Source organism: Miniopterus schreibersii, assembly GCF_964146895.1.
Source record: "Miniopterus schreibersii genome assembly, chromosome: 10".
Taxonomy (NCBI): Eukaryota; Metazoa; Chordata; class Mammalia; order Chiroptera; family Miniopteridae; genus Miniopterus; species Miniopterus schreibersii.
The window spans coordinates 25,006,121-25,030,815 of record NC_138110.1 but is presented as its reverse complement, the minus strand read 5'-3'; the positions used below and the strand labels follow the sequence as shown (position 1 = coordinate 25,030,815).

General features: G+C 40.7%; 1 protein-coding gene across 1 annotated transcript; it reads right to left on the bottom strand.

Annotated features, from left to right (window-relative positions):
- Positions 1-2,295: 2,295 nt before the first annotated feature.
- SYT4 (synaptotagmin 4) lies at positions 2,296-12,359 on the bottom strand. Its single transcript, XM_081148283.1, has 4 exons — positions 12,069-12,359; positions 8,253-9,067; positions 6,410-6,530; positions 2,296-5,054 (listed from the first exon to the last, which is right to left on the bottom strand). Exons 1-4 carry the CDS (start codon positions 12,100-12,102, stop codon positions 4,747-4,749), a joined length of 1,278 nt encoding a protein of 425 aa, XP_081004409.1. The 5' UTR covers positions 12,103-12,359; the 3' UTR covers positions 2,296-4,746.
- Between the last annotated feature and the right edge of the window lie 12,336 nt (positions 12,360-24,695).

Sequence of the window (24,695 nt, the reverse complement as noted above, 5' to 3'; positions counted from 1 at the left end):
TGTAGGCAATAAGAATGTCTTGCTAAGGTTTTTGTTTGGTTTTGGTTTGTTGTTTGTTTGTATGTTTGCTTTTAGAACGTATTATATGATCCTACATGAAGTCTATCGAGACAGAAATTTCAAGAGTGGGCTTGTAGATGGCTTTCTGAAAATTCAAGTTTCCCAAATTTCTCTCTCTTTCTAGTTTTAAGACTTCTTGCTCCAAACCAATCACAAACACATAGTATATTTAAAAAATTGTGTTTCCTTATGTAAGCAGCACTTTGGAGTGAAGTCAGCATTAAATAGGATTTGGCATATAAAACTTTGTTTCAGTCCACATTTTCCGATTGGTATGTTCCATGGGATAACACAAATCTATTAACAATCCTAAGGCCAAACCTACAGGACGATTCTGAGGAACATAAGTTTGCCTTCAGAATCTACCATTTGTTTGTACACCCTTTTATTAAATTTACCATCTTGTACTTGTACTTCAGTCTCTGAAGACGTCGAATGATCCTTTTACCTCTCATCGGGCATATCTGTGCAAGGGTGGTGATGAAGTAGCTGGGGAAGAGCCAGGAGAGAAAGAAAAAAGGTCCATGTTGGCCAAATAGAGGACCTGGTTTCAACATTGTCACTTAAAATTTCTCTACAGTCTTTTTTCCCCCAGACTGTCTTTCGAGAAAGATGTGGAAGAACCAAATTGACCAGAGTTGTTACTTGACTAAATGATATCACAATAGAATTAAATTTGGGAGGAACATGCAGAATCATAGAATGTGACAGTGGTGGATGTTAGTACTAGAGGCAATAGAGCAGCTAGGTCACTAGCATCACCAGTATTATCTGCAAACTGGGTCAGGGGTGCAAATTAGAGAACTAGACCTATTCCCCATCCAAAGGTCACGTGTATTTAAGGGTTCTCCATTGAATAAATGACCTATGATTGTAGTAAACCTGAGGCAATACATTCAATGTGCTCCGCCTTCTCTGCCTGAGCCCTGCCGACATTTGAGGTGCTGGCCCAAACATCTCCTTGCTTCCAGTGATTTCGCAATTGCTCTCTGCATGACTTTGCACAGGCCACCTGGGCAGGTCCTCCCATAATTCTATGCCGAGTATCTTTTTCTTAGATGAACTTTGGCATTTTATTGGGTCACATTTCATGTGTGCTGTACAATCTCAATGATAGGATTTCAAATCACTCCCAGTAAATTTTCAAATCAAATTCATATCATAATTGCTTTTAAATTATCTTTCTTTGACCTCAGATGATATCCTACAAGGAATACAAAAACACTTCAGTATTAGCTTAATACTAGAAATTGGGAGTGTAAATCCAATTCTCACAAACAAAAAACCTAGTTCAACCCAAAACTAATTTGACAAAAGTTGAGATGTCTACTTTTTATTTTTAAAAACTATTTTTATTGACCTTTAGAAAGACAGGGAGGGGGAGAGTGAGAGAGAGAGACATTGATGTGAGAGGAAAACTTTGATCAGCTGCCTCCTGCACGCCCCCTGCCAGGGATTGTACCTGCAACCCGGGCATGTGACCTGACCAGGAATTGAACCCACAACATTTCAGTACATGGGATGGCGCCCAACCAACTGAGCCACACTGGCCAGGGTGGGATATCTATTATTAAAGTACATCAGAATGACAAAAAACCCTTTTATATCTTTGGAGTAGCTCTTTTCTACTACTATTTCAGAATAATAGTGGTTTTCAAAGTTTTTCTGTATAATCATCAATTAAATTTGCTTCCAATCTGACAACTTGTGATGGCTCAGACTTAAATATTAATTGAACTTACTATATGCAACCTAGCTACTATAGAATGTAAAGATCAGTAAAATACACATTTCATTTTTACTAGAGCCTTACTTATAATAGGAGACTGTATGTTCACAATTGATTATTTTAAAATGATGCTGTGAGGGAGTACTATGCAGCTGTAAAAAGGGGTGAAAACTGCCTCTGTGAATCCTGGAAAGATCTCTATTATGTAGTATACGGTATGCTTTTATCCATCTAATAAACAGGGAAATGTGGATATATGTTCATATGCACTTGAGTCCATTGCCTAAGCTCCTTGAGTCTCAGGTTTTGCTTCTGTATAACAGGGCTAATGATAATTGTCCCAGGTGGTTGTTATGAGGATTCAGCAAAATAAAATGAGATATATGAAAGATCTTGGTGCTGAATCACTAATGTTCCCTAATCTATGCCAGGGGATCTCTTAGGGAAACGTGAGAGCTTAGAAAGAAGTAAGAGAAGCCTTATTACAAAGTCCATTTGCAGAAAGCTTGAGTAAAATGGGTTGGGCAAAAGCAGCAATTTATTCATGTCTTACAAACATCGTCTTACAAACATCATACATTGCTGGCACAAAAGGACAGACACCATCTCACACGCCATGCTTCCTTCCAAATCACTTCTATTGAGTTACAACATCAGAACAAGTCAGTCACTGAGTTACACAGTTCTTCAAATGGGAGCACCTCCCCATGAGGGCGGTGAGATCGGCTAATTAGACAAACAATTAATTTACATGTTTAATACAGTGCAGGATTGGTAACAGGATTCAAGATATTCACATTGATATTGTAATACATTATAAAACAGGACAACTGTCAGGAGATGATGGGATCACACATGTCCCTGCCTGTTTCCATTACTTTTTAGTTTCTCTTCTTTCTTTACTTAAAAGCAGTTGCAAATAGTTTGACTAGACTTTTCACACTCAAAAACACTTTAAGTTTTAATAACTAAAAACTATTTACAAATTATTCATTGTAATTTAAAAAGTGTTTGTTGTAGGTTTTGTTGTTTTGCTTTAAAAAAAAAATCACCCTCCTCCAACAATCATACTTTACTTGGTACCACCACTAACTTCTGGCAGCTGGGAAGGATGCTTAGGGTTGACTACTGACACGTTTTCAAAACTCTAAAATATATTATATTCCATGGCCCATGTACCAAATATACATACATAAAAAGGCCATTGGCTCCCCCAAACCACACACTGACGGCAATTCATTTCATGTTGCTTTCATGAAAATGCTGAGTGGACCAAGATGTTGAGAGGTGACTTTGTGGTGGGATGAGGACAATGATTGGGGAATGGTCTTTTCAATCCCAAAGTCATCTTAAAGCACAGAAAAGAGGTCAGTTTCCATTTTTGTACATGTAAAACGTTTTCTTTACATTAAGCATAGTCATAAAAAGCATGTATAAGTTGCCTTGAAAATGCATTGTCATAGAATTTACAAACACGGAGATATCAAACACATTCTCAAAAACCGCTAAAGTACTGACACGAAACCTGACTCAAAATGTAAAATTTTCAGTAGACTTTATTTTCTAACTTGCATATTTAATAATTCAACTGTACCCGAGTTTCACCCATACTTCTCTAAAAACTCACATTACCTCAAGTTCATTCTTTCCAAATAGCCACAGGGCACTGCTTTACTCTAGGTTTTGAATGCATTTCAGGGCCCTGGCAGTGGAAAAACAGTATGAAGACACAATTCTGTTGATAAACTGTTCCACAGAAAACAGCTCAAGGCAAATTAGCCTAGAAAGATACTGAAACATACTTTATTGTGCTAATTTGACAGCCTGAATTTATTTTGTGTGAACATATGTAAATTATATTAGGCTTGCTGTAGAACTACTTTTTAATCTTGCCAGTTCGTTAGTTTAAGCAATGCTTTTCGTCTGGCAATGGTTAAAACTTCAGTCTTTATTTGTTTGTGTTTGTTTGTTTTCAGATAGTATCTTAGTCCTTTCTGGAGAATGACTTAGTGAAGACTTACTTAGCCCTGCCCTCTGCGTCCCAGGGAAACCTTGAATGCACACTTGCATACTACACATATAAGAAAACGGCATTTCTAACTGGATTTCTACCTGAAGTTTCTTTCTTTACCCACTAGCTAATTCAACAACTTCACAAAGGTGAACAGAGCTTTGTTAGACCACACCGATGCTTGTGACAGGCAGTGAGTAATTCCAGGCCATGGTCCTATGTGAGATTATATTTTACAACATTTGACTCACATCTAACCTTAGTGGGGAGAAAAGTCGTATTTCAGCCACAGTGTTCTCAACTCAGCCCTTTGATAAAATAATGACTCAGTTTGTTCACTGCCCCCTTGAAGCAAACCTAAGTTACTCCCCTTAGGATAAAATGGCATCAAATAATTATAAAACAAAGGGCAATGACCATATACTTTTAGATGTAGGACACCATTTGCACATGACATAATTAATAAAAACAAACTAGAGAACACTTCTTTAATATCTTTGGATCTAAAGAAAAATTTATTTCCCCACCTAAAGAAAAATGGATGAATTTTCATAAGACACGCTTTTCATTTCTAAATCTTAACAATCCCATTGACTTCCAGTGACATGCTCCTATGAGGTCACCTCCTAAACTACAGCCATAAACGGGGATTGCTACATAACCATGTACTGCTCTATTCATAAAATGCTTGACTACTCTTATTTATATCACTGGTAACCTGCAGGGGAAATTAAATCTCTTACGAAAATTTATCCAGTGTCTCTAGGAAAGGGGGAAATTACCATGATAATTTACAGTTACTTTCTGGTCTGCTAACTCAATCCATTTCTAACAACAACAACAAAAAGGTAGCTTGCTGTCACAAGCTTGCAATTAGATATCAGGAAGAAAGAAAATTACTCCTCGCCTAGTAAAAATCATTAAGTCCCAACGCATGGCTAGGGTGCTAACCATCACAGAGCATATGCCACTTGGCGATCTGTCTCCTGGGATAGTCACAGATCTCCTTCCAGTGCTCCCCACCGGTGCCTTCCGCAGCTGCTTCCAGGACCAGCCGCCCGATCACCTCGTTGCGGGACCCCCGTTCGGAATCCAACACCAGAAACTCAACGCTTATCTCTTCCAGGCCCTCGCAAGGGATATCGAAGACAAACAGTTCGTTGAACACCGCATTGGGGGTGCATTTCTTCACGTGAGTCTTCTTTTTGGAGATTCTCTTCTTGGCGTGGTACAGGTTCACTTTCACGTAGGGGTCTGCAAGGGGAAGGACAGACGTTACAGGGCCCGGGCCCGGCTGGAGAGCTGAGCTCAGCGCGCGGCGCCCTTAGAGGTGGCCGCGTGCCCACGAAAGGCGAGGGCAATGGAAACGGGGCAGGACAGAGGGGACAGAGCAGAGGGCACGTAGAGGTTGGCTCCTCTCTTGTCAACAAGTGGGAAATGACTGGGAATGTGCAGCGTAAGAGAAAACGGCTCTAAACCAGAGGCTGAGAGAGGAACTGCAGCGACAGGAGAGGGAGGTTAAGGGGAAGAACAGAGTGTTCTAGTGACACGGCCTGGTTACTAATAACTCATCGGAGGATGGGATAGGAGGGAAAACAGGAGCGAGCACCTAACCTCACTGGGCTGTATGGCTTTGGGTAAGGCTCTGACTCTTGGAGCTTGGGTTGCTTTTTCTGTGGAACGGGCACTTAGCATTCACAGAGACAATACCCTTTCAGGCTTCAAATTTTTGGTGCTTCTTTAATCGCCTTATAGGGTTGCTTTCTATTTGCTGATGTTGACCTTCCCCGTGTCACTGTTATTGTGTGGACTTTAGGATCATGTTACTTTATCACACATTTAATTATATTATTTTACCTTTTCTTGGTTGCAGCATAAGAGTTAATTTTAGCTCCCTAATATAAACCTTTAAGACCATGTTTTCAACTTCTATTATCAATTAATAATAATAATAGTAAAACTAAGTGATATTTGATGAAGTGCATGTTTCCAGATCTCACAGTCCCCCTCAAGGTAAGTGTGATGTACAGTTTGTACAGAGACACATAGCCAAGCTTACTGTGCTAAGAAATGGGAGGGTTAGGATGTGAACTCAGATCATTATAACCCATAGGTCAGGAGTTCTTTCGCATCTTACTATAGAACAAGGTATTTTTTAATTAGCGACAAAACAAAAAAGCTAATTCTTAAAGCACATATATGAAAAATTAAAAGGAAACATAATATAATCATAGAAGTGAAAAGACAGGCAGGTTCATTTAAAATACTAAAATTAAGAACTTTTCTCCCTAACCTTTACTTTACATCCATCACTGTATTTTGGGCCATGGCCTCTCACCCCTGCATTTATCACTACTCTCTGCTTAACCCCATTCAGACATCTACACTGTGCTCTTTGGCTTAGATCTCAGAACCATGTTGTTTTCTTCTTCTTGCTAACGGCACTGGCTCGCATTATTATTCCACAAAACGAAAAACAGAAAAACAGTGGCATCACTTGTGGATTATGAATAAAAGGTGAATTAAAAGCATGATTATGTCAGTTAATTCTTTTGCCAGGGAGTTGCTCACTTACACCCTGAGCCCGAGCCTTTCGGCAGCATTCTTACCTGAAAGCGCAGACACGTCGGATTTGGGCAGGTGTCGAGCTTTTAAGACGACCACGGTGAGAGTGTTGGTGGTGGACTGATAGCAGAGAGAGATCAGCAGCTCGCCCCGTCCTGAAGACTTCTAAAGAGACATGTGGTATACGCATCTTTATTATTTTTGTTTCGAAATTTGTACTTATACTAACATTTTAAAGCAATATAACAGCGTTGTTATTTACATGTAACTTTTCCACGTATTTTTATTTTAGTATGCTAAGGAATCCGAGGGCAAGGAGCTTTTGTGCATCACCAACACCTCCTGAAAACCGCTGCCTGCCACCGTGTGGCCTCTTTGGGCACTACAGGATGTTAAAATGGTACTGAGTTCGCCACACCCACTGCTAAAATGTTTAAAAGGATAGAGCATGGCCCAGACAGAGGTATGTTTAACTTCTGCTCTTTAAATTAAATCTATACTTTTTGAAGTTATGAATAGTAACAGATTATCTAATAATTTGAATCAATCTGTTTAGTGCAAAATGACTCATGCTAAGTTTGATTTTATTTTAAATTCTTTAGCCCTGAGATTACTGGAATTTGAATTCAGACCAACTGAAATTTATTCTGACCCCCATCACTCCCTGGGTCCAGAGGAATGGTGGAGTTAAAATTCTCTGCCACCAGCCCCCACCCAAAGTCCTTATTTAATCCAAGGAGTGAATTAAGTATTGGAGAGAATTGACTCAATTTTTAATGCTTTGTGTTTGGCCAGTAGCACAGGATCCTTCTCTGCATAGTACTCAGGTTTGATCTGTACTTTAAGGACGTTATATAAGATTACCAAGAATTCAAAGTACATGTTTTAATTGAAAGTAACAAAATGTAAACTTGGGGCTTGATTATAACTAAGAATGATGGCTGGGCCAGAGCTCCAAAATCTTCAGTATGTATTTATACACCAGCTGACATGGGGTAGCTGTATGAATAAATACCTCAAGAAGAAATAAGAGTAGGGCACAGATCTGAATTCCCACTGTGCCACTGAACAGCCAGATGTCTCAAACAAGCTACCTAATGTTTCTGGACCTTGACTTTCATTCATTTCAACAAAGAGACAAAGGCAATGATATGGTTAAAATGATGAGCTTTATGGAATTCTATGAAATTATGCCTTAGAGACACAAGTTATTCTAAAACACCTCAACTGGAATAATTCAATGGAGTTCTGTATTCTGTATGTAATATGGAAATAGGATTAAATTTGATTAACATCTGATCATTTGCTAACAATCCCAGAACTACTGAAGTAGTATAACTCTGAAGGCAGAGTAACTCACTTCCTGTTATACAACATAGGGATGACCATTTATGAGTCAATATGATGTGCTGTCTCCTTCTTGAAAAGCAGCTCTATGAAAAGTCAATACAACTTCCAAATCCTCAGGAGACATTGATTTAATTTTAAATTTCAATTTCAGATTCAATTATGCTGACCTTGAAACATCTTTGTTCCTTTGTGCATGAATAAGAAATATGTGCCTGCCTTTTAGTTGAAATGGCATCTTAGTCAAAACAGTTGTGATAGTAATTACCAAAAATATTTATATAAGTGATATTTAAGTATCCCATAAAGGATGCCAATTTGTTTTATATTATTAAAATACTTTAAGCATTTCCAGTTATGAATTAAATTTTCTTTCATCTACTCTATTCCCATGCTCCCTATTTGATTATGATTAATAATAATTAAAGATGGTAAAGATGATATAGACAGAACTTATCATCTTAATAAAAACCCCCTCGATACAAAAATAGCTACATAAAAGATTGTTTATAAATAGGTTAAGCACTAAAAATGAATTACCCTAACGTTTCTCTTGATAATCTCTCTGTTCATTAACATTTTCCCATCAGACAATTCAATTCCTGCCAGAGGAATGAGGACCTCTCCAATGACATCATCTCTTGAAAACCTGTCAAAACTCAAGATTGTGAAGTGCAAGGCCAGCTCTTGGATCTGGGTGTAGGGGATCCCGTAGAATGTAAAGGTCTCATCGAAAGCCGGGTCCAAGGTCTTTCTCAGGACCCTGGTTTTCACTTTGTGCTTCTTCTCTGGGAGGATGGTCATTTTGATGTATGGGTCGGAGGTCATCGACTGCTCGTCCATGGCTGGCAGGCCGCGGGCCTCCTTGATGTTGACCACAAACGTTTTCTTCTCAAAGTTGTACTCTAAGGAGAAGAAGAGGGTTCCCAGCTTCTCCTGTTTCTCTTCTGAGCTAAGGGCAGTGCTGGACTTCAAGCTATCAGGGGAAACGCCCTCCCTTTCCCCTTCTGAAAGGAGCTTCGGGGTCACGTTCTCCAGACCGGGAGGGCTGCCGGCTTTGAGGTTTGTTTTGGGAAAATTGCCATTGAGATCTCTCTTCTCAAGGTCGAGATGCAATGAATTCTTTGGCACAGCTGGTTTATTCTTTACTTCATTCTTGTCGTCTGCTCCAAACTTCTTTTTGCTACTTAGGTTTTCAGGGTAAATATCAACCCCCTTAAGCACATGCACAAACTTATACGGAGGAGTCTTGTTGGACTTGGATGATTTTCTCTGGCAGCAGATCCAGGCAAACAGAGAGACTGTGAAGACCAGGCCAAACGCGCTGAAGATCCCCACCACTGTGGGGATTTCATCTGAAAAACCAAATGACCAATAACATACATTAAAGGGGCAGAGTTGGAGACTATGAGCCTACACGGAAGCATCCTAGAGCTGGCAATGGCTGTAGGTGGCACAGACTGAATTGCTTTCCAACGGCTCTGGGTATGAGTTAGGTACATATTTCACATCACCTTCAGTAATAAACACATCCTTTCTGTGACACACAGGAAAAAAGTACAGTAGGATGGAAACTCCTTTTCAGTAGTTTTCATAAATGAAATGAAAAGGTGAAACAGGGCCTGGGTGAGGGGTGGGGGAATGCTGAAGGACCCTGACCTACCTTTGTTTTCACAGACAACATAAGTCAACTAGAGCGTGATGGGTCAGTACTAATTGCGTTATGTTTGCATTGACATTTTGAGGCTTTCCCGAACCATCAATTCTTACTGACTATGGAACTTTAAATGCACATTCTTCAGATACTGGGAGAGTCTGTATTCTTAGCAGTTCTTTATTTACCCAGGATCCAGGCAGCAAACACTTAGGGACTCAGTGATTCAAGTAATTTTAAGAAATGTTGGAACATTATCTGCCATTGTCACAGACTCATTAAAAATGTCCATCCAAATTATGGAAGAGAAATGTACATATATTGGGGAAAACTAACATAAAAGATGAACAACAGGCTGTTAATATTACATAACTTATAACACTACAAACTCCTTGTATATCAACCCCAAATTCCTCCAACAGTGAATTATCTGAAGTACGAATTAATTACACCTAAATAGGATAAACACTGAACAATGGTTCTAAATGAATCATCATTCCTTAACACGTAGTGAGAAGAGTGAGTACGGATAATTTAGAGTTCAATTTTATCCATAACTAATTTTTTCCAAGCATATTTTCACACGGCAAATGGTAATCAAATTAAAATTGGCATTCTTCCCTTGAATGAAGGCACATTAAATTACACTGACATTAGGTAACATTGATTATGCATGAAGCTTATCATGCTCCATATGGAAGCATATCTCTCCCACAAATGATTAGTAATACTAAAAAAAATAGTGTAAAAAACAGTATTACTCTACCTGGACACACTGCTCCGATTAGTCAATGTATAACATAATGAAAGTGAATATACCTAATGTAATATTATCTGTATTTAGTTCCATTCCAATCTATTTTTTTCATCTCAAATACTGAGGAATAAAGTTAAAAGTCCCAGTCAGGACAGGGTTAAGTCTTGTTTAAATAACCCCTGAAAGAATAATCTTTTGTTCCTCCCCTTCCCCGTTTCCTCAAATCCTCTGCCTATCTACTTCATAATCACAAAACTAAGCTCAAAGAACATACATTAAGAAATGACAAACAAGAACAGAAGTATCTGAGAAGGTAAAAAAGCAAACAACAATAAAATATCCTGTAGCTTAATTATATCAAGAAACTAAGTCACATTGAGATGAAAAATAAACCTCTCAATTCCCCAAATAGAAAAAAACAGTGAACGCTACAGAAGAAGAATGATGCCAGAGATACAGATAATCAGCTAAACTTAGTACGTATCAGCTTTTCAGTTTTTCCTTCTATTCAAGTCTCTATGGCAGAAAAAAGTATCTCCTCCTGGACTGTCTAATAAAACAAGGCCAGGAAGCAAAAGCAAAGCCATGAACTAATGCAAGAAGAACAATAAAAGTGATAGCAAATGACTGTTTTTTAAATAGGCTGGTGGCTCAGGCTAGAAAGGAATTTTCTCTAGTACAGTCTCTGAAAATGCCTCAGTGTTAGACAATTTCTGACTTTCAAATCAGAAATTGGGAAAGTTGATACTGCTGTTTGTGATAAGCAAACACAGCAATATCAACTCAACCACCCAAAGGGAAGGCTGTGAAAGAAACTAAATTCTGAATATAACATCACAAATGCCTCTATTTAAGACTTGTGTCAAATGGCAAGATATTCAATATGACACAGAAAGACTCCCTTGCTCCCTCTGTATTTTCTACTGACAAGGTCTTAAGCTTTTGAGAGCAACAATCTCAGTCATTTCACTCAGTTTAGTAGCAATTATCATGCATTTGTAGATATCATTCCTTATTCAAAAACTTCCATAAAATCCCCTGTGTTTCTGAATACTTGTAAAGTAAGTAAAACTCTGATCTCTTATCTTCAGAATGTAATGGGACCTAAAAAATATGATTTTTTCGTTTTTTTTTTTAGCTTAAAGAAGTACATCTGATTTTATTTATGAGAAGAGACGAGAGCAAAGGTGCCAAAAATTTGGTATAGGAAAAAAGAAAAACTGAACTGGAAAAATGGAGTACGAATTCTAGTTCCCCGCAGCCTTTCGCTAACTGGCCCGCACACTCCCCTCTCCTCCCCGAGCTCCCATCAGCTCACCTGCGCTCCGCAGCGGGCTCCGCTCCTCCATCCCCAACATCCCTTCACCTCCACCTAGCACCCCAGGGCTCTGCCTCTTTCCCTAGCAGCCTCTATCGAGGATACAATAAAAACCGACCGGAGGAAAACATCCTCAGGGGCCACCCCGTAACAAAATCCACATCCCCAAGCCTCCCACGCCTAAGTTGCGTGATGTGCGCCAAGATCCGACCCTTATGTAATCGCAGATCATTTGGCTTCCCCTCAATTCACCTGCAAATGCAAACCACCTACGGGATCAAGGAAACCCAGGAGCAAACAACAGGCCCCCTTTCCCCGCCCGGGGCGCGCTGCGATTCCCAGAGCTGCCCGGACGTTTGCGGGAACTTCCCGGACGCACCGCAGCCCGAGCGGGAGGCGAGGGTGGGAAGGAGACGCCCGGGAAGGGGGCCGCGGCCGAGAGGAGCCTCGACGGCCGCGCATTGTTCTCAGTTCCTGTCGGATGAACTCCCAAGGGCATCTCCAGTCCACCTCCCGGGGGCCCGGGGCTGGGCCGGGGCCGGGGCCGGGCTGGGGGCGCACGGACGGCGCGGCGCACGCGGAGCATTGGAAGCACCGCGGCGGTTGCAAGTTGAGCAAGTCGCTCACCGAATTCCTCCCGGCTGGTGGCGATCGGAGCCATTTTCCGCGGCGCGCTCTGTCCGGGGTGCTGAAGGGAAATCGGGCTCGAGGCGGCGGCGCCGGCTTCCCCGAGCGCTGGAGACGGCGGCGCGGAGCCCGGGACGTGCGCCCGCAGCCGCGACCGGCAGGGAGGTGCGCGCGCCCTCGCGCAGCGATCCGCCCGCGCCCGCGCCCGCGCCGGAGAAGCTGCGCCCGGCTCCCGACGCGGCTGGAGCCGAATTGACGCAATCCTGACGCCGCGCGGCGGCCGGCGCGCCCGCGCCCGCCCCGCCCCGCCCCCGCCTCGCCTCTCGCTCTCTCTTTTTTTTTTTTTTTCTTTCTTCCTCCCTTCTCTCAGGAGGATTCAGCACACACTCATCAGTTATTTTAACTGTTGGACTCCTCCTGGCTATTAGCTTTGCCACGCGGGGGGGTGACTCAGAGGCACGTGGGGAGGAACCCGAAAACTCACCCCTTGTCCGCGCCTCCCGGAGAACCTTTTGATCACCTAGATCAGTGGGAACGTGCTGGGAGTTTTCGGAACAATGTGAGTTACAGAGGCAATGCGAGGGCAGAGTAAGATAGATTTCTGCGTCCAGCCACCCGTGGTAAACTGCTGGTGCGTATTTTCTTGTTTTCTGAATTTTTTCTTCGGTATCTCTAAGGTTAGAAAACAACTCACTGCACATGGGTCCACTTGAAACAGGAGGACAGTTTTCCATTTATAATCACTTGTTTTGCAATAAATGTTTGGTCTAAACATTTTGCTGTTGCTGTTGCTCCATCTGTCAGCTCCCTTCCCTGTAGCATCTGACATTTGACCGGTTAGAAGACTCGGGAACAGATGGGGCGAATCCCTTCTGTGCTCAGACTCACTCTCCTCCAGGACTTTCGCCTCTAATAAGACAACGTCTGGAATCACATTTCTGGTTAAAAGCCTTGGCTTCTAACAGACTGTGCAAAAAACAGTCACAAGATCAGACCAAAATCTAAAATGATGTTGATAACTGTGAGTTATTTTTTAAAGGAAAACCTACTTTTTTTTTTTTTTCTGAACCACGATCTTCCTGGGGTTGAGGAACTGGGAAAAAATACCGTGTCAGATTCTGATTAATTTTGCTTTTCAAAAACAAATGTTTAGGAATTTTCCAAAGGAGAGAACTAAGGCTGTAACACCAACTGTCAGTTATTGCTCCGCAAAGAATTCTTTTGCTGTGGAGCCCGGCGAGCAGCTGACACCCAGTGTGTGCTGAGATGGGGGGGGGGGGGGGGCTGGGTGAGTCTCAGAAAAGCTACTGTACAAGTGACAGGTCCCTGCACATTGGCCAGCAGCCACTCCGAGCGTCAGGACTGTATCTGGGGAGAAACTGGCTTCAGCCTTTTGCATCATGGAAAATTTTACAAATGAAAGTCCCTTCTCTTTCTCCTTCTACGGCTCCCACATACTTGGCATTGTAACATTCTTCTAACAGATTTTTTTTTTTTAACGTCGTATCTTCATGCTATGAAAACACACAGACTACTGTATTTCATCTTCCATTGGCAGGATCTGCCATGTGTGGCTTTATCTTTTCACTTCATTCAGATGACTCGCTTCCTCAGTTAAGCATGCACCTGGTGGGACTGTCGCTAGAAATAAACATCCAGGAGATGAAAGACAGAGCCACATTTGTTTGTGGTGCATATCTCAGGTAGACGAAATATACAGCGTGAGGTTTACTAATATGCGTGTTTTCTAGCTAAGTTATTGCTAACATATGGATAACCTCATTTGTTGTAAACATAAGTACCTTATGTGTATGTTCCCTATAAATTAGTATCTCATTAACTTTACCTTCAAGTGGGAAATGCTGTCATCTAAAATCTGTCTAGATTGTTTAAACTCCGTGTCTACAGAACCCCACCCCACCCTGGGCTGTCTCATTTCTAAGGACACCTTGTGATAAGATTACCTCTTGCCCAGAGCTAAAGCTCCTGTGTATGGAGAGTAACTGTTTCACTGCTTGCTTTAAAAGCAAACTGAAAATAAATGTTATTAATTAAAACGCCAGAGGTTTTCCTCCTTTTCATTAGGCGAATCGCGTATTATTCAGTATCCAATCTCTTTAGAAGAGCTTCTAGCAGTACCAGGTGAGGAGGGAGAAGCTGATCTCACACAGAGTAAAAAACCTGCAAATTTCTTATACTCGAGATTCACACCCTACCACATGGTTACATTGTTCTTTTTAGATCCAGAAAACAAGTAATCAATTTGCTGACGTGAGCAATACCCTTCTTGCAGCAGAGACCTCGGAGGAGGGGCTGTTGCTAGGTAACCACCCTTCTGCCACCCAAAACACACAGCCTCCGACAAGTTCCTGCCCTGGAACAGCCTGTTCCGTGCAAGTGGCACTGTTTACCTCAGAATGATGCTTTGACTGTTGCAATAGTTCAGCACCTACCCTGCTTTATTGCCTATTCCGATGGCACATGTTTACATATATTGAGAAGCAATGAACAGAAGACGAATTCAATTTGGTTTTAAGAAAGCCAGTTGAATCGATGACTCACGATAAGATTGTTTTTATCCATTTTATTTTAATTTAATATGTAGTTTGATTTATAGTTTATAGAGCTTATCAGCTATATAGTTTAATTACATTTTCTTCATCGCCTTACTTAAAAACATGGGTGGATGCATTTAGAAATTTTGGTTAGGCCAAGAAATTTTTGAAAGGTTTTAAGAATGTTGCAATGAGCTTCAGTATTCTTGATCAATACCTAGATTAGTAATAGGAAGGCGTTTTGCTGGTACGTGGGTGGGGCAGAGTGAAGGATCTGATAATGGATAGTGGATACTTGTTGTAATGTTCCATATCCTTCTATTAAGAACGCTGGCTCTGGTGTGAATGGAGTCGATTTATATTACAAGCACACCCAAGTCAAAATCCTGCAAGACAAATGTTTTCACAATTGGTACCACAGCAATCCCTTCATTATGCACCGGTCTACGTTTGTTTTTCTTCAACATATTCAGCATTTACTATGTGCCAATATAAATTAGGTTTTATTGGCGCCTGAGTAAAAAAATCATTAGGCCAAACCTAAAAAAGCTTATCATCTTCCTCCCTTTCCTTTTTTTTTTCTTTCAACACATACTAAACATGAACTACCTCCTAGGTTTTGGTAAATAGGAAATATAAACTGGCCAAGATGACAGAAATGATCCTTGACCTCATGGAGCTTAAAGACTGCAGGGGAAATGGGCAGCCCTTCCTTGAAAACTGGGGGCGGGGGGACTTCTTAGATCATAAATATACTAATATTTCTTTTACCCGGTAATTTCTACCAAGCTTGGTCAGCACTATGCCATAGCTGTCACCCACTATCCCATTTAGTCTCCTTATGGACCTTTTTCTTCATGACTGTAGATTCATGGATTCTTATATTCAACTTGCCTTCTTCCATCTTCTATGTCCGTCCACATCTTCTCTCTCTTTTAAGAGTCAGTTAAAGTTTCATATTGACTCTGAAGTGTGTGATTTAGCAACACTCATGGGTTTAGTCTGACTGGAATTCTTATAGCACTACCTCTAGTGAAATCCTTTAAGTCAGCTTGATAGATTCTTGTCAATATATGAGCAATTCTCAAAAAGATAAACCAAAGGCCTCCACTGACGCTCACTTCAAATATTCCATTAGGTTCTAATTTATTCATGATATTTTTTATGCTACAGTAAAGAGAACCAACCAAGCTAATATAATTTATTTGATAAGATTAACCTTATTGATAATTCCTGGCAACTTTGACAAGAAAAAAAAAGGGAAACATACACATTGCAAATGACACAAGAGAGCATAAAATGTCAGCCACAGAGAAGGAGTTAGAGGCTATATTTACAGTGCATATTTCTGAAATAAGAACTGTAGCTAGAAATATGTAAAGGAAAGTACATTTGTAAAAGATAGAGATTCCAATTAAAAATGGACAAATGCTTTTTATACATACTTCACTAAGAAAGATATAATATCCCAATGGCTCGTGATTATATGAAAGGAGCTTAACAGCAGCAATCATCAAAAATGTAAATTAAACCTCCCCACAGGTGCTGGAAAACATTATCAAATGTTGATAAGAATGTGGGGCAACAAGAAGTCTTAGTCATTCCTTTGGGGCTTTTATATTAGTAACAGGCATTTTGAGAAACTGGCAGTATCTGCTAAAGTAGAACATAGACGTGTTGTTAGACTTCACATGAGCAGAGGCCAGGTACAGAAAACGGGTACAGAAACTCAGCCGGGCAGAAAGCCAGGGATGCCTAGCAAGGGGAAAACTGGGAAAACAAGAACCTTGTCCCCAGGGTAACCTATCTTTCCCTAGCAAATCGCTGGTCATGCAGTTTAGATCCCCTGAGCATTTCCTCCCTAAAGATAACATCTAGGCCTCAACTGTATTTCAGCCTCTAAGATTTCCACCTGCAAAAAAGAGATAAATATGCTTAGGACAAAGGACCCAGTGTACACTCCCCCCCACCCCCAGGGGAGCACGCTGGTACCACCTCCTTCCCCCTTCTTCCCTCCAAGGGGACCCCATGAGACTTGCAACCAGGGGAGCACAGGGGAGCTCGTCCAGGGACCCCCTGGAACCTGTCTCCCAGGCCCCTTCTCTCTCTGACTTCTCAGTGAGCCAGAGCAGCCCAGCCTAAGCTCTCCTGTTGCTTCTTCTATGCTCCTCCTTATTTCACTGTCCCAAGTATATCTTTGTTGCCATCATGGCCCAGTACCCTTTGACTCAATGCTGTGTAGCCCTTCCCTTTGGATATCTCCATCCCCATCCTCTTTTAATTAAGTAAATTTAATTTTTCTTTATTTACCATCTGAGATGGCTATTTAGCCTGTCCATGCACCACTGATCTTAACTTTTCATGTATATCATGACCCTGCAGTTCCAACCACTGCTAAATTATATATACTACATACAAGTACTAGAATATTTATAGCAGCATTATTTGCAGTAGCCCAAAATTGGAAACAACTAGCCTTTCCTATCAATACTAGATTGGATAAATAACTTTATATGGTGGAATACTATATGGAAATGAAAAATGTTGTTCTGTATAACAAGGGTGATTCTCACAAATATAATGTTGAACGAAAGAAACCAGACAGAAAAGATTATACACTATGAAATTCACTAATTTAAATTTCACACACAAAAATAAAACTAATCAATATAAGTCATATGGTGATTATCTTTACAGGAGGCAATAACTGAGATGGAGCACAGTAGAGGTGTCTAGGTGTTAACATTCTATATCTTAATCTGGACAGTAGTAAGCTTTTTTTTTTTAATTCATTGAGTTGCTCTTCGCAGGTGTAGTCTTCATCTGTGGTTTCCTATCTTCTCTTCACAAACACGGACCTTCTCTCCAGTGAAACACTAATGGCAGTTGCTATAGCATACTTTGAAATAAAATCCTTCTGTGACTTCTCTTTAAGTCACTTTTGTGACTTTTATTTTAAAGAATTATATCGGTAAATATAACTGAAGATCCTTCTCTGCTCTGGGAAATTAACAAAGGAGTGAAAAATCCTGAGCCTCTAAAAATGATGTAATAATTACTCTGTGTCGCCTCTTTTAGAGTACCCGTTCTTGGAAAACAGGACATATACTCATGGGCAATAGTGGGAAAGTTAAGATCAAGTTTCAGTGGTATTAATTTAATGGTGGCAAGGAAGAAAAAAGAGAAGAAATTGAAAATTTTAACTTAGGAAATCCTTTGATACCTGAGAAGGTATCCATTATCTGGAAGAAACACTCAGTGAGAGCCTAGTAAGTCAAATCATAACTATTGAAGTGTTATGTGTTTAAATAACTGCCCACCAACATATGTTAGAAATTAATTTAGTCTGGTTTGCACATTTTTCTGGCCCCCTCTCATCTTTTACTGGAATAAAATGTTTAAAATTAAAGTATAACCTACTGTTTAATTTGTGGCATCAAACCACGTTTAGCCCATTTGCTGTGCAGTCATGGCTCCAGAATTGCCGATCAGTTCTACTGAAGTTCTAAAAAATCATGAACTGTCATCAAAACATCTAAGGCTTAACAGAGGCTAATGTCCATGGTCGAAGGAAGGAGGGAAGGAGGGAAGGAAGGAAGAAGGGAGGGAGGGAGGGAGGGAGGGAGGAAGGAAGGAAGGAAGGAAGGAAGGAAGGAAGGAAGGAAGGAAGGAAGGAAGGAAGGATGGATTACAGGGCAGTGAAAAGCTAGTAAAATTCCAGAGCAAGTGGAAGAGGGAAACTGAGACAGGAAAGTTAAAACGAGGCGAAACAATGTGGGCAATTTGAAGCCAGCTTGCAAATAATAAGCCATTGTCTTCTCCAGCCAAGAACACTTGAGAGCAAATGGTTAAAAGCCTCCTTAAGACAGAATTCAGGAAAGGAGGGGGGAAGGGGAAAGGAAAAAAGGGGCTTTACTCCCTAAGCGGAAAAGCTAGCAGTCTCAAGGCTTGACAAGATAAAACTGCCAGGTGCTTCTCTTGAATTCTGGGAAGGCCACAACAAAGTAAAAAAGGACCTTGGGATGTAATCTGTACCAAAACATTCAGCAGAGGACGTTTGAAACCTATGACAGGAGAGTATCTAACACCTCAGAACCCCACCCAACACGCTCTCCAGGTTAGCTGAGAGCCTTGTCTTCATTTCATGAGCCAGATATGTAGATTTGCTTTGTAAATAAAGGTGCATGCTTTAACTGCTTTAATAAATTTGGCTTCGTCACAACACAATCATCTGGAGTTTTCTCATTTAAATTAATTTATATGAGAAGACAAGATGCGAAGTTGGGGACGGCCCTTTCCCTCTCACTCGGGGCCGTCCGGTAACAGCTCTCTGGTATCTGTGAGTGGTACCTCTAACAGGAGGAAGGAAGGAAAGAAGGGGGGGAAAGCAAATAAAATAAAGCACTAATACAGCTAGCTTTTCTCTGCGATCAGTGGATATACTTTTTCTCTATGTCAGACGTTTTGAGGTCACTGAACAACCAGGAAAAAACCTCAGGTGGATCTTACAAACAAGGGTTCATTCGAGAAGTCCAGGAGGGAAGCAGTTTTTCTCTGCTGCTTTTACACTACTTTCAATAACTCTGGAGTCAAAACTAAAATCAAAGAGCATAGAGCTGAAAATAAATTCCCAGACACAAGTTAAGCACTTTTACCCAAAATGATGTAAAAAAAAATAAAAAATCTCATGCTCCTTGAAATGTACAACGTCCTTCTGTGCGTGGGCCTGGCTAAATGAATGTAACCGGGTGTGAAGCATAATGCACTATTACTGAGGAACCTGTCGGAGTGACTCCCTTTACTGTAGAGATGCCAAGGCACTGAGCCTTTTCAGAATCGGATGATTAAATGATTAAAGGGCATACTGTGGGAAGCATTGCCCAAATCCTTTGAACCACACTTCTTGTGACTTCCAGGGATGTTTCAGGATCTATATCCAAAGCGTTCCCCTATTATGGGCTTCTTATCAGCCAGGCTTGGCACTAATATCCTGACAAAGATAAGGGCGCCCTCCTGAAGAGGCTCAAAAGTTAATAACATTCTTGTCTACACAAAAATACGCTCTGATCTGGGTAAGGCAACGGATGGGAATTCTCTCTTTCCAGAGCCCACCTGTACACGCACATCTGCGTCACAGTGCGCCTGGCACATGCCGTCTTGCACATTGGCTACTTCTACATTTCGCATGGCCTTCGTGAGCTTATAATGTTCCTTGTCTGCCTGGACAGCAGCGTGTTTGGACCATGAACTGAGTTTTCTTTTTAGGGTCTCCATAGATTTAGCTACAGCGATTCAATCTCCTTGTCATCTTTATGGCTCCTTGTGATGTTGTAATGTTTGCTTTAGTTTACATTGTGTCAATAGTTATTGGGGTTTCACTTGAAACACAGTGTTAGAAAAATAAAAATATGTTTCCATCTTATTTTTCTACATCACTAAAAGTATATAGGGTACTTGGGTACCATATGGGTCCTTTCTATAACATGCAGAACCTATTACGTTTCTTGTCTATTCCTGTTGTTTTAATTTATTTTTTATTATTCACTGTGTCTTTTTATAACTTATAGATTACAGAGCAATATATTAAAATTCTTTTACTGAATCTATAAATAACCTTACATCAAGTTTCTTGGTTACTTCAAAACCCTGAACAAGCAGTCTAAATGAGCCCACAGTTATGTGGAAACCTCATATGCTGATTTGTGATGAGTTTCCCCACCTAAAAGGGCAATTTGCAATCATTGTGCCGCAAGAATTTTTAAAACTTGCTATACCTAACGATTTAGTCAGGGCCACTGAACTCTTGTTTTCTTAGATTGTCAAATAAAAAAATGACAACAGCTAACAGGACAATAGCTGTTTGATGTGAATGCCTTGTCTAAACCATAAATCTATAGGTCATATAATAGAATTGCACCTTGTTGGTCATGTTGCATAATAAGGTTGCATCTGATTGGTTAATTCTTGGTACCCGAAATCCTTATATACAAGTATAGGCACCTGATTTTTTTAAAAGTCAGTTTGGAGCAAAGAGAGTAGGTAATTATTACTATTATTATTATTTTTTATAACTCAATCAAAATTATACCATTTTTTGGTTAGATTGGCAAAAAATACATTTTTTGGTGTGTGCAGATTTTTAGTAACTAGTTTATGTGTGCCATAAGACGAAAAAGGCTGAAAATTGCTGACCCCAAATCACATCATTTCCTGTACATTAGTGAAAGTCTGCAAACCACAAAACCCAAGCATTGTCATTATAACTTTTGGTAGGAAGAGTTTGAAGAGGCCACTGAGGTCAACAAGCACAACGTTTTATCTTAAAATAAAACAGAATGGATATAAAATACAGCACTCAGACCTGGCTACAACATGAAATTAATATCATCCCATTTATTGACAAGCCTTCCTATGGAACATATTTAATATTTTCATGAGAATATTAATAAATCTATTTTATAGAGGAGAATATTAAGGCCTGGCATGAAGAGTAGCAGTTTTTCTTTTTTGTTGCCTACCTACCTTATAAAGAAACCCCTGGAGAATCTGTCTCATGGGTGCTGATGGGATTGATAAGCCCCTGAGGTCACACTGATAAAACTGAGTAAATTGGGCTGTGTTTGCACTGAATACGTTTTTGTTAATCCTTTGACCTTGTTGAAACCGTGGGCTTGTTGCCTTACTATTGAACTCCTCTCTAACCTGGCACAGGCACTCTGATTGCAAACCCAAATGATGGGGAAGAAAAGAAAATACCTCAGCTATGACATTTAAAACTCACTGCCAAGTGTTTGGAACCCCTTGAAGACAAAAACTCTAAGAAAGTATCTGAGGCTCTAAGGAAGGAATAGCTAAGATGCTCACACTATAACTTCCCAAAGCTTTCTTTTTTAAAATTTTATTTTGAATTTTTTGGGATGACTTTGGTTTCAGGTGTACGATTCTATAATACATCATCTGTGTATTGTATTGTGTGTTCACCCCCCAAAGTGAAGTCTCCTGCCACCATTCTATAACCAGGGCACAATATTTTTCAAAATAGTTAGCCATTCAGCAATAAGAAGCATTACTTCATTTATCTATTTTTATAAAGAACAGTGCCCTTCTACTCATATTTTCATTGTTTATTGTCTCTTCAAGCTCAATTGAATACATGACTCATATTTGATAGTCCTTTGGACGTGTTGCATCATCTGGCGGCTTTGATTGAGGATGACCATGCAGACTGTAAAGCATCCGCATCAGTCAACGGATCTGCAGATGAAATGCCTGGAAGTGAGTGAATCATCCAGTGTAACTACTGGCTTCTATGAGCAATCTCAGTTCCCATTTGCACTAATGCAGCTTCCTCTCAAATTGCTGTGGATATTTAATAATAGAATCATCTCATTTTAGAGCTGTAAGGGACTTCAGAGGCCTTTGTTCCCTCTTCTTTAAAATCTGGGGGTGTGGGGGACACAAATACTCAGTCTAGTTAAGAGTGTTAGTATATCTGATCACACACAGTATCCAGTTTGAACCACTATTAAAATATCTTTATTGATTTCAGAGAGAGGCAAGGAGAGGGAGCTAGAAACATCAATGATGAGAGTCATTGATCGGCTGCCTCCTTCACGCCCCGGACTGGGGATCGGGCCCGCAACCTGGGCATGTGCCCTGACCGGGAATCGAACCCCTATTGCCTGGATCCTAGGTCAACGCTCAACCGCTGAGCCACGCCCAGTTGGGTGTGAACCAGTATCTCTTTTATTGATAAACATTCACAGAAGTGGGAACAATTGTTATGTTTAAAGTTCTAAGAAAATGTCAAGAAAACACAAATTATTTTTACTTTCAAAATATTTGAGTCTACACAGGCAGGCTATGTAGGTCATAAAATTAGACATAGTTTATAGTTAATGTTTCATATTATGAAAGGAAAAATAAAATCTATTTTCTATGGGATAACAGACAACTGAGAGAATCCAACCCTCTGCATGATGTTTCATTAAAAACTTTCCCCATTATAGCCTCGAATTAAAAAGCTCCTTCTAGTTACAAGTGTTCTCATTGCTTCTCTGTGTGCATTGATATTTATGGGATCGATATGTAATTTAGTATCAGTATGTTTAATCATAATCAGCCAGAGCGCTGTGTTTAGCTGAACCTATAAAATGTACTATAATGATTCTAAAATGTTTAATTTAAGAATCACTGCCTCTGTGCATATGAATCAGAGACCTGTGTTTAATTATTGATAGCAATTAGTACACAGAAGCAGACAAACACCATCTGGTGGCAGAAATGGTGCCGTGGCTGGTTCCCTTTCATTCACTCTTGCTTGTAAAGTAATGCATCATTGATGGTATTTCCCCAGATAAGAAAAGTGGTGGTTTTCTTTCTATACCCCAACTACTGGAATTTGTGTCCCTTTAAACTGCACAGGATCAATAGCCATTGTTTTCCAGGCTAAAATAAAATGGTCAGAACTATGGGGTGGTCAACTGTGTTTGGTCATCATAATCAGATCTCAACAAAATTTTTCAGTTATAGAATTCCTCACCCCGTATGCACTCATCTCATGAATAAAAATAAGAATGAATCTCAAGGATGGACATTCAGAACAAAAAGCAACACTTAACATAAAACCAAAGCAAATGCCAAATTATTAACTAATTAGATGCACATTTTATTCAGACAGGAACAGGTGCAAATGCACGCACACCTGCGTGTGGATGCTGATACATGGCTCGGGTAGACAGCCTTCTTATAGCTAATGAACCTCAAGGGTGCACATCTAGAACCTGAAATTTAAGAAAGTATCTGACATGAGGATAGAAGAAATTACCCTATCTACTCTTAAAGGGATCCACCATTGTCATTTCCTCTTGTATACCTTTTGTTCTCTCAGCACAGCTGCTTGAACTCCACATGGAAATATGTCACCAAGGCCCCAGAGCTGAGTCCTCTTGCTCTTGTTTAACTCATGTGCTTGTGGTGCACACTGGGCAGAGCTGAGCTAGTGTGTACAAAGATCTTAATCCCCTCAGCACTCAGGGCGGCCATGCTGGAGCTAATGGGGCCCAATCTCCTGGGCAATCACCTCCAGCATCAATTAGCTTCATCCAAGAGCACCTAGACCAGAGTTCCATGGTCTGCCACAAGGTCCCCTCTTCAGTGGGCATGCTGGGGACAATCGGACTTGCTATTCCATCTGGCTGAGCAGAGTGCAGCCATGAGTGAGCTTTATCATGAAAACACCTACCTTAGCAGTCAGTGACGGGGTGTTTAACAGTCTCGTGGGTGGAGGGGCCTAAAGAACTCTGGGAGAAATTGTGGGCCAGGTGTCCAGAGCATCATACCCAAGTGAAAGTGCAACTTGGGACAGAGGATGACGGCTTGGGAGGGGTTCTAGCCTGAGGGCTCAGATCTCTGTTACACCTAATTTGCACGTGTCTGTCTTCACACATAGTGACTTCTGTTTGCCACTGGTATAGCCTTAAATGGAGTCTTCGCTTGGAGGATTGAATCAATAAAAGCAAACAACAGCAGTCAGCTTTAGGGTCTAATGAGGCAGAAAAAGGTGTAGAAGCAGGAAGTTTGAAACTGCGTCTAGATTCAAAGTTCTGAGTGATATTTCCATTCACAGTGGGGCCGATAATGGGTCCGAATCTAGGGGAGAGCGGTATGGAGGAAGCCCAAAAGCCACACTCAAGTTACTGGGGCTTGGCATAAGTCATAATCTGAAAGGAGCTTTGGGGAAGCAGGAAGAGTGCCTGAGAATTTCCAGAGTGTGGGAGGAAATTAAGGCCCAAGCCCAGTCCAGTGGATTTGGATCACAGGCCCCAAAGCCGTGGGGGCCTATGGTGATGTCTCAGGGGACATTTGCAAGGATAGTAGCTAAGCAAGGAAAATCTGAGCACCTCAACCTAGATTTCATCTACTTTATTTTTCACAGTAAGTACCTTTTATCTATTTTGCATTGTAGACTTCCATGAAAGATAAAATGGGGGGTAAAGGGTAGGAAGATACAGTGAAGAAGGAAACTTTATTTCATGCAACATGAAATATTTCTTTTAAAGAAAGAGTTCAA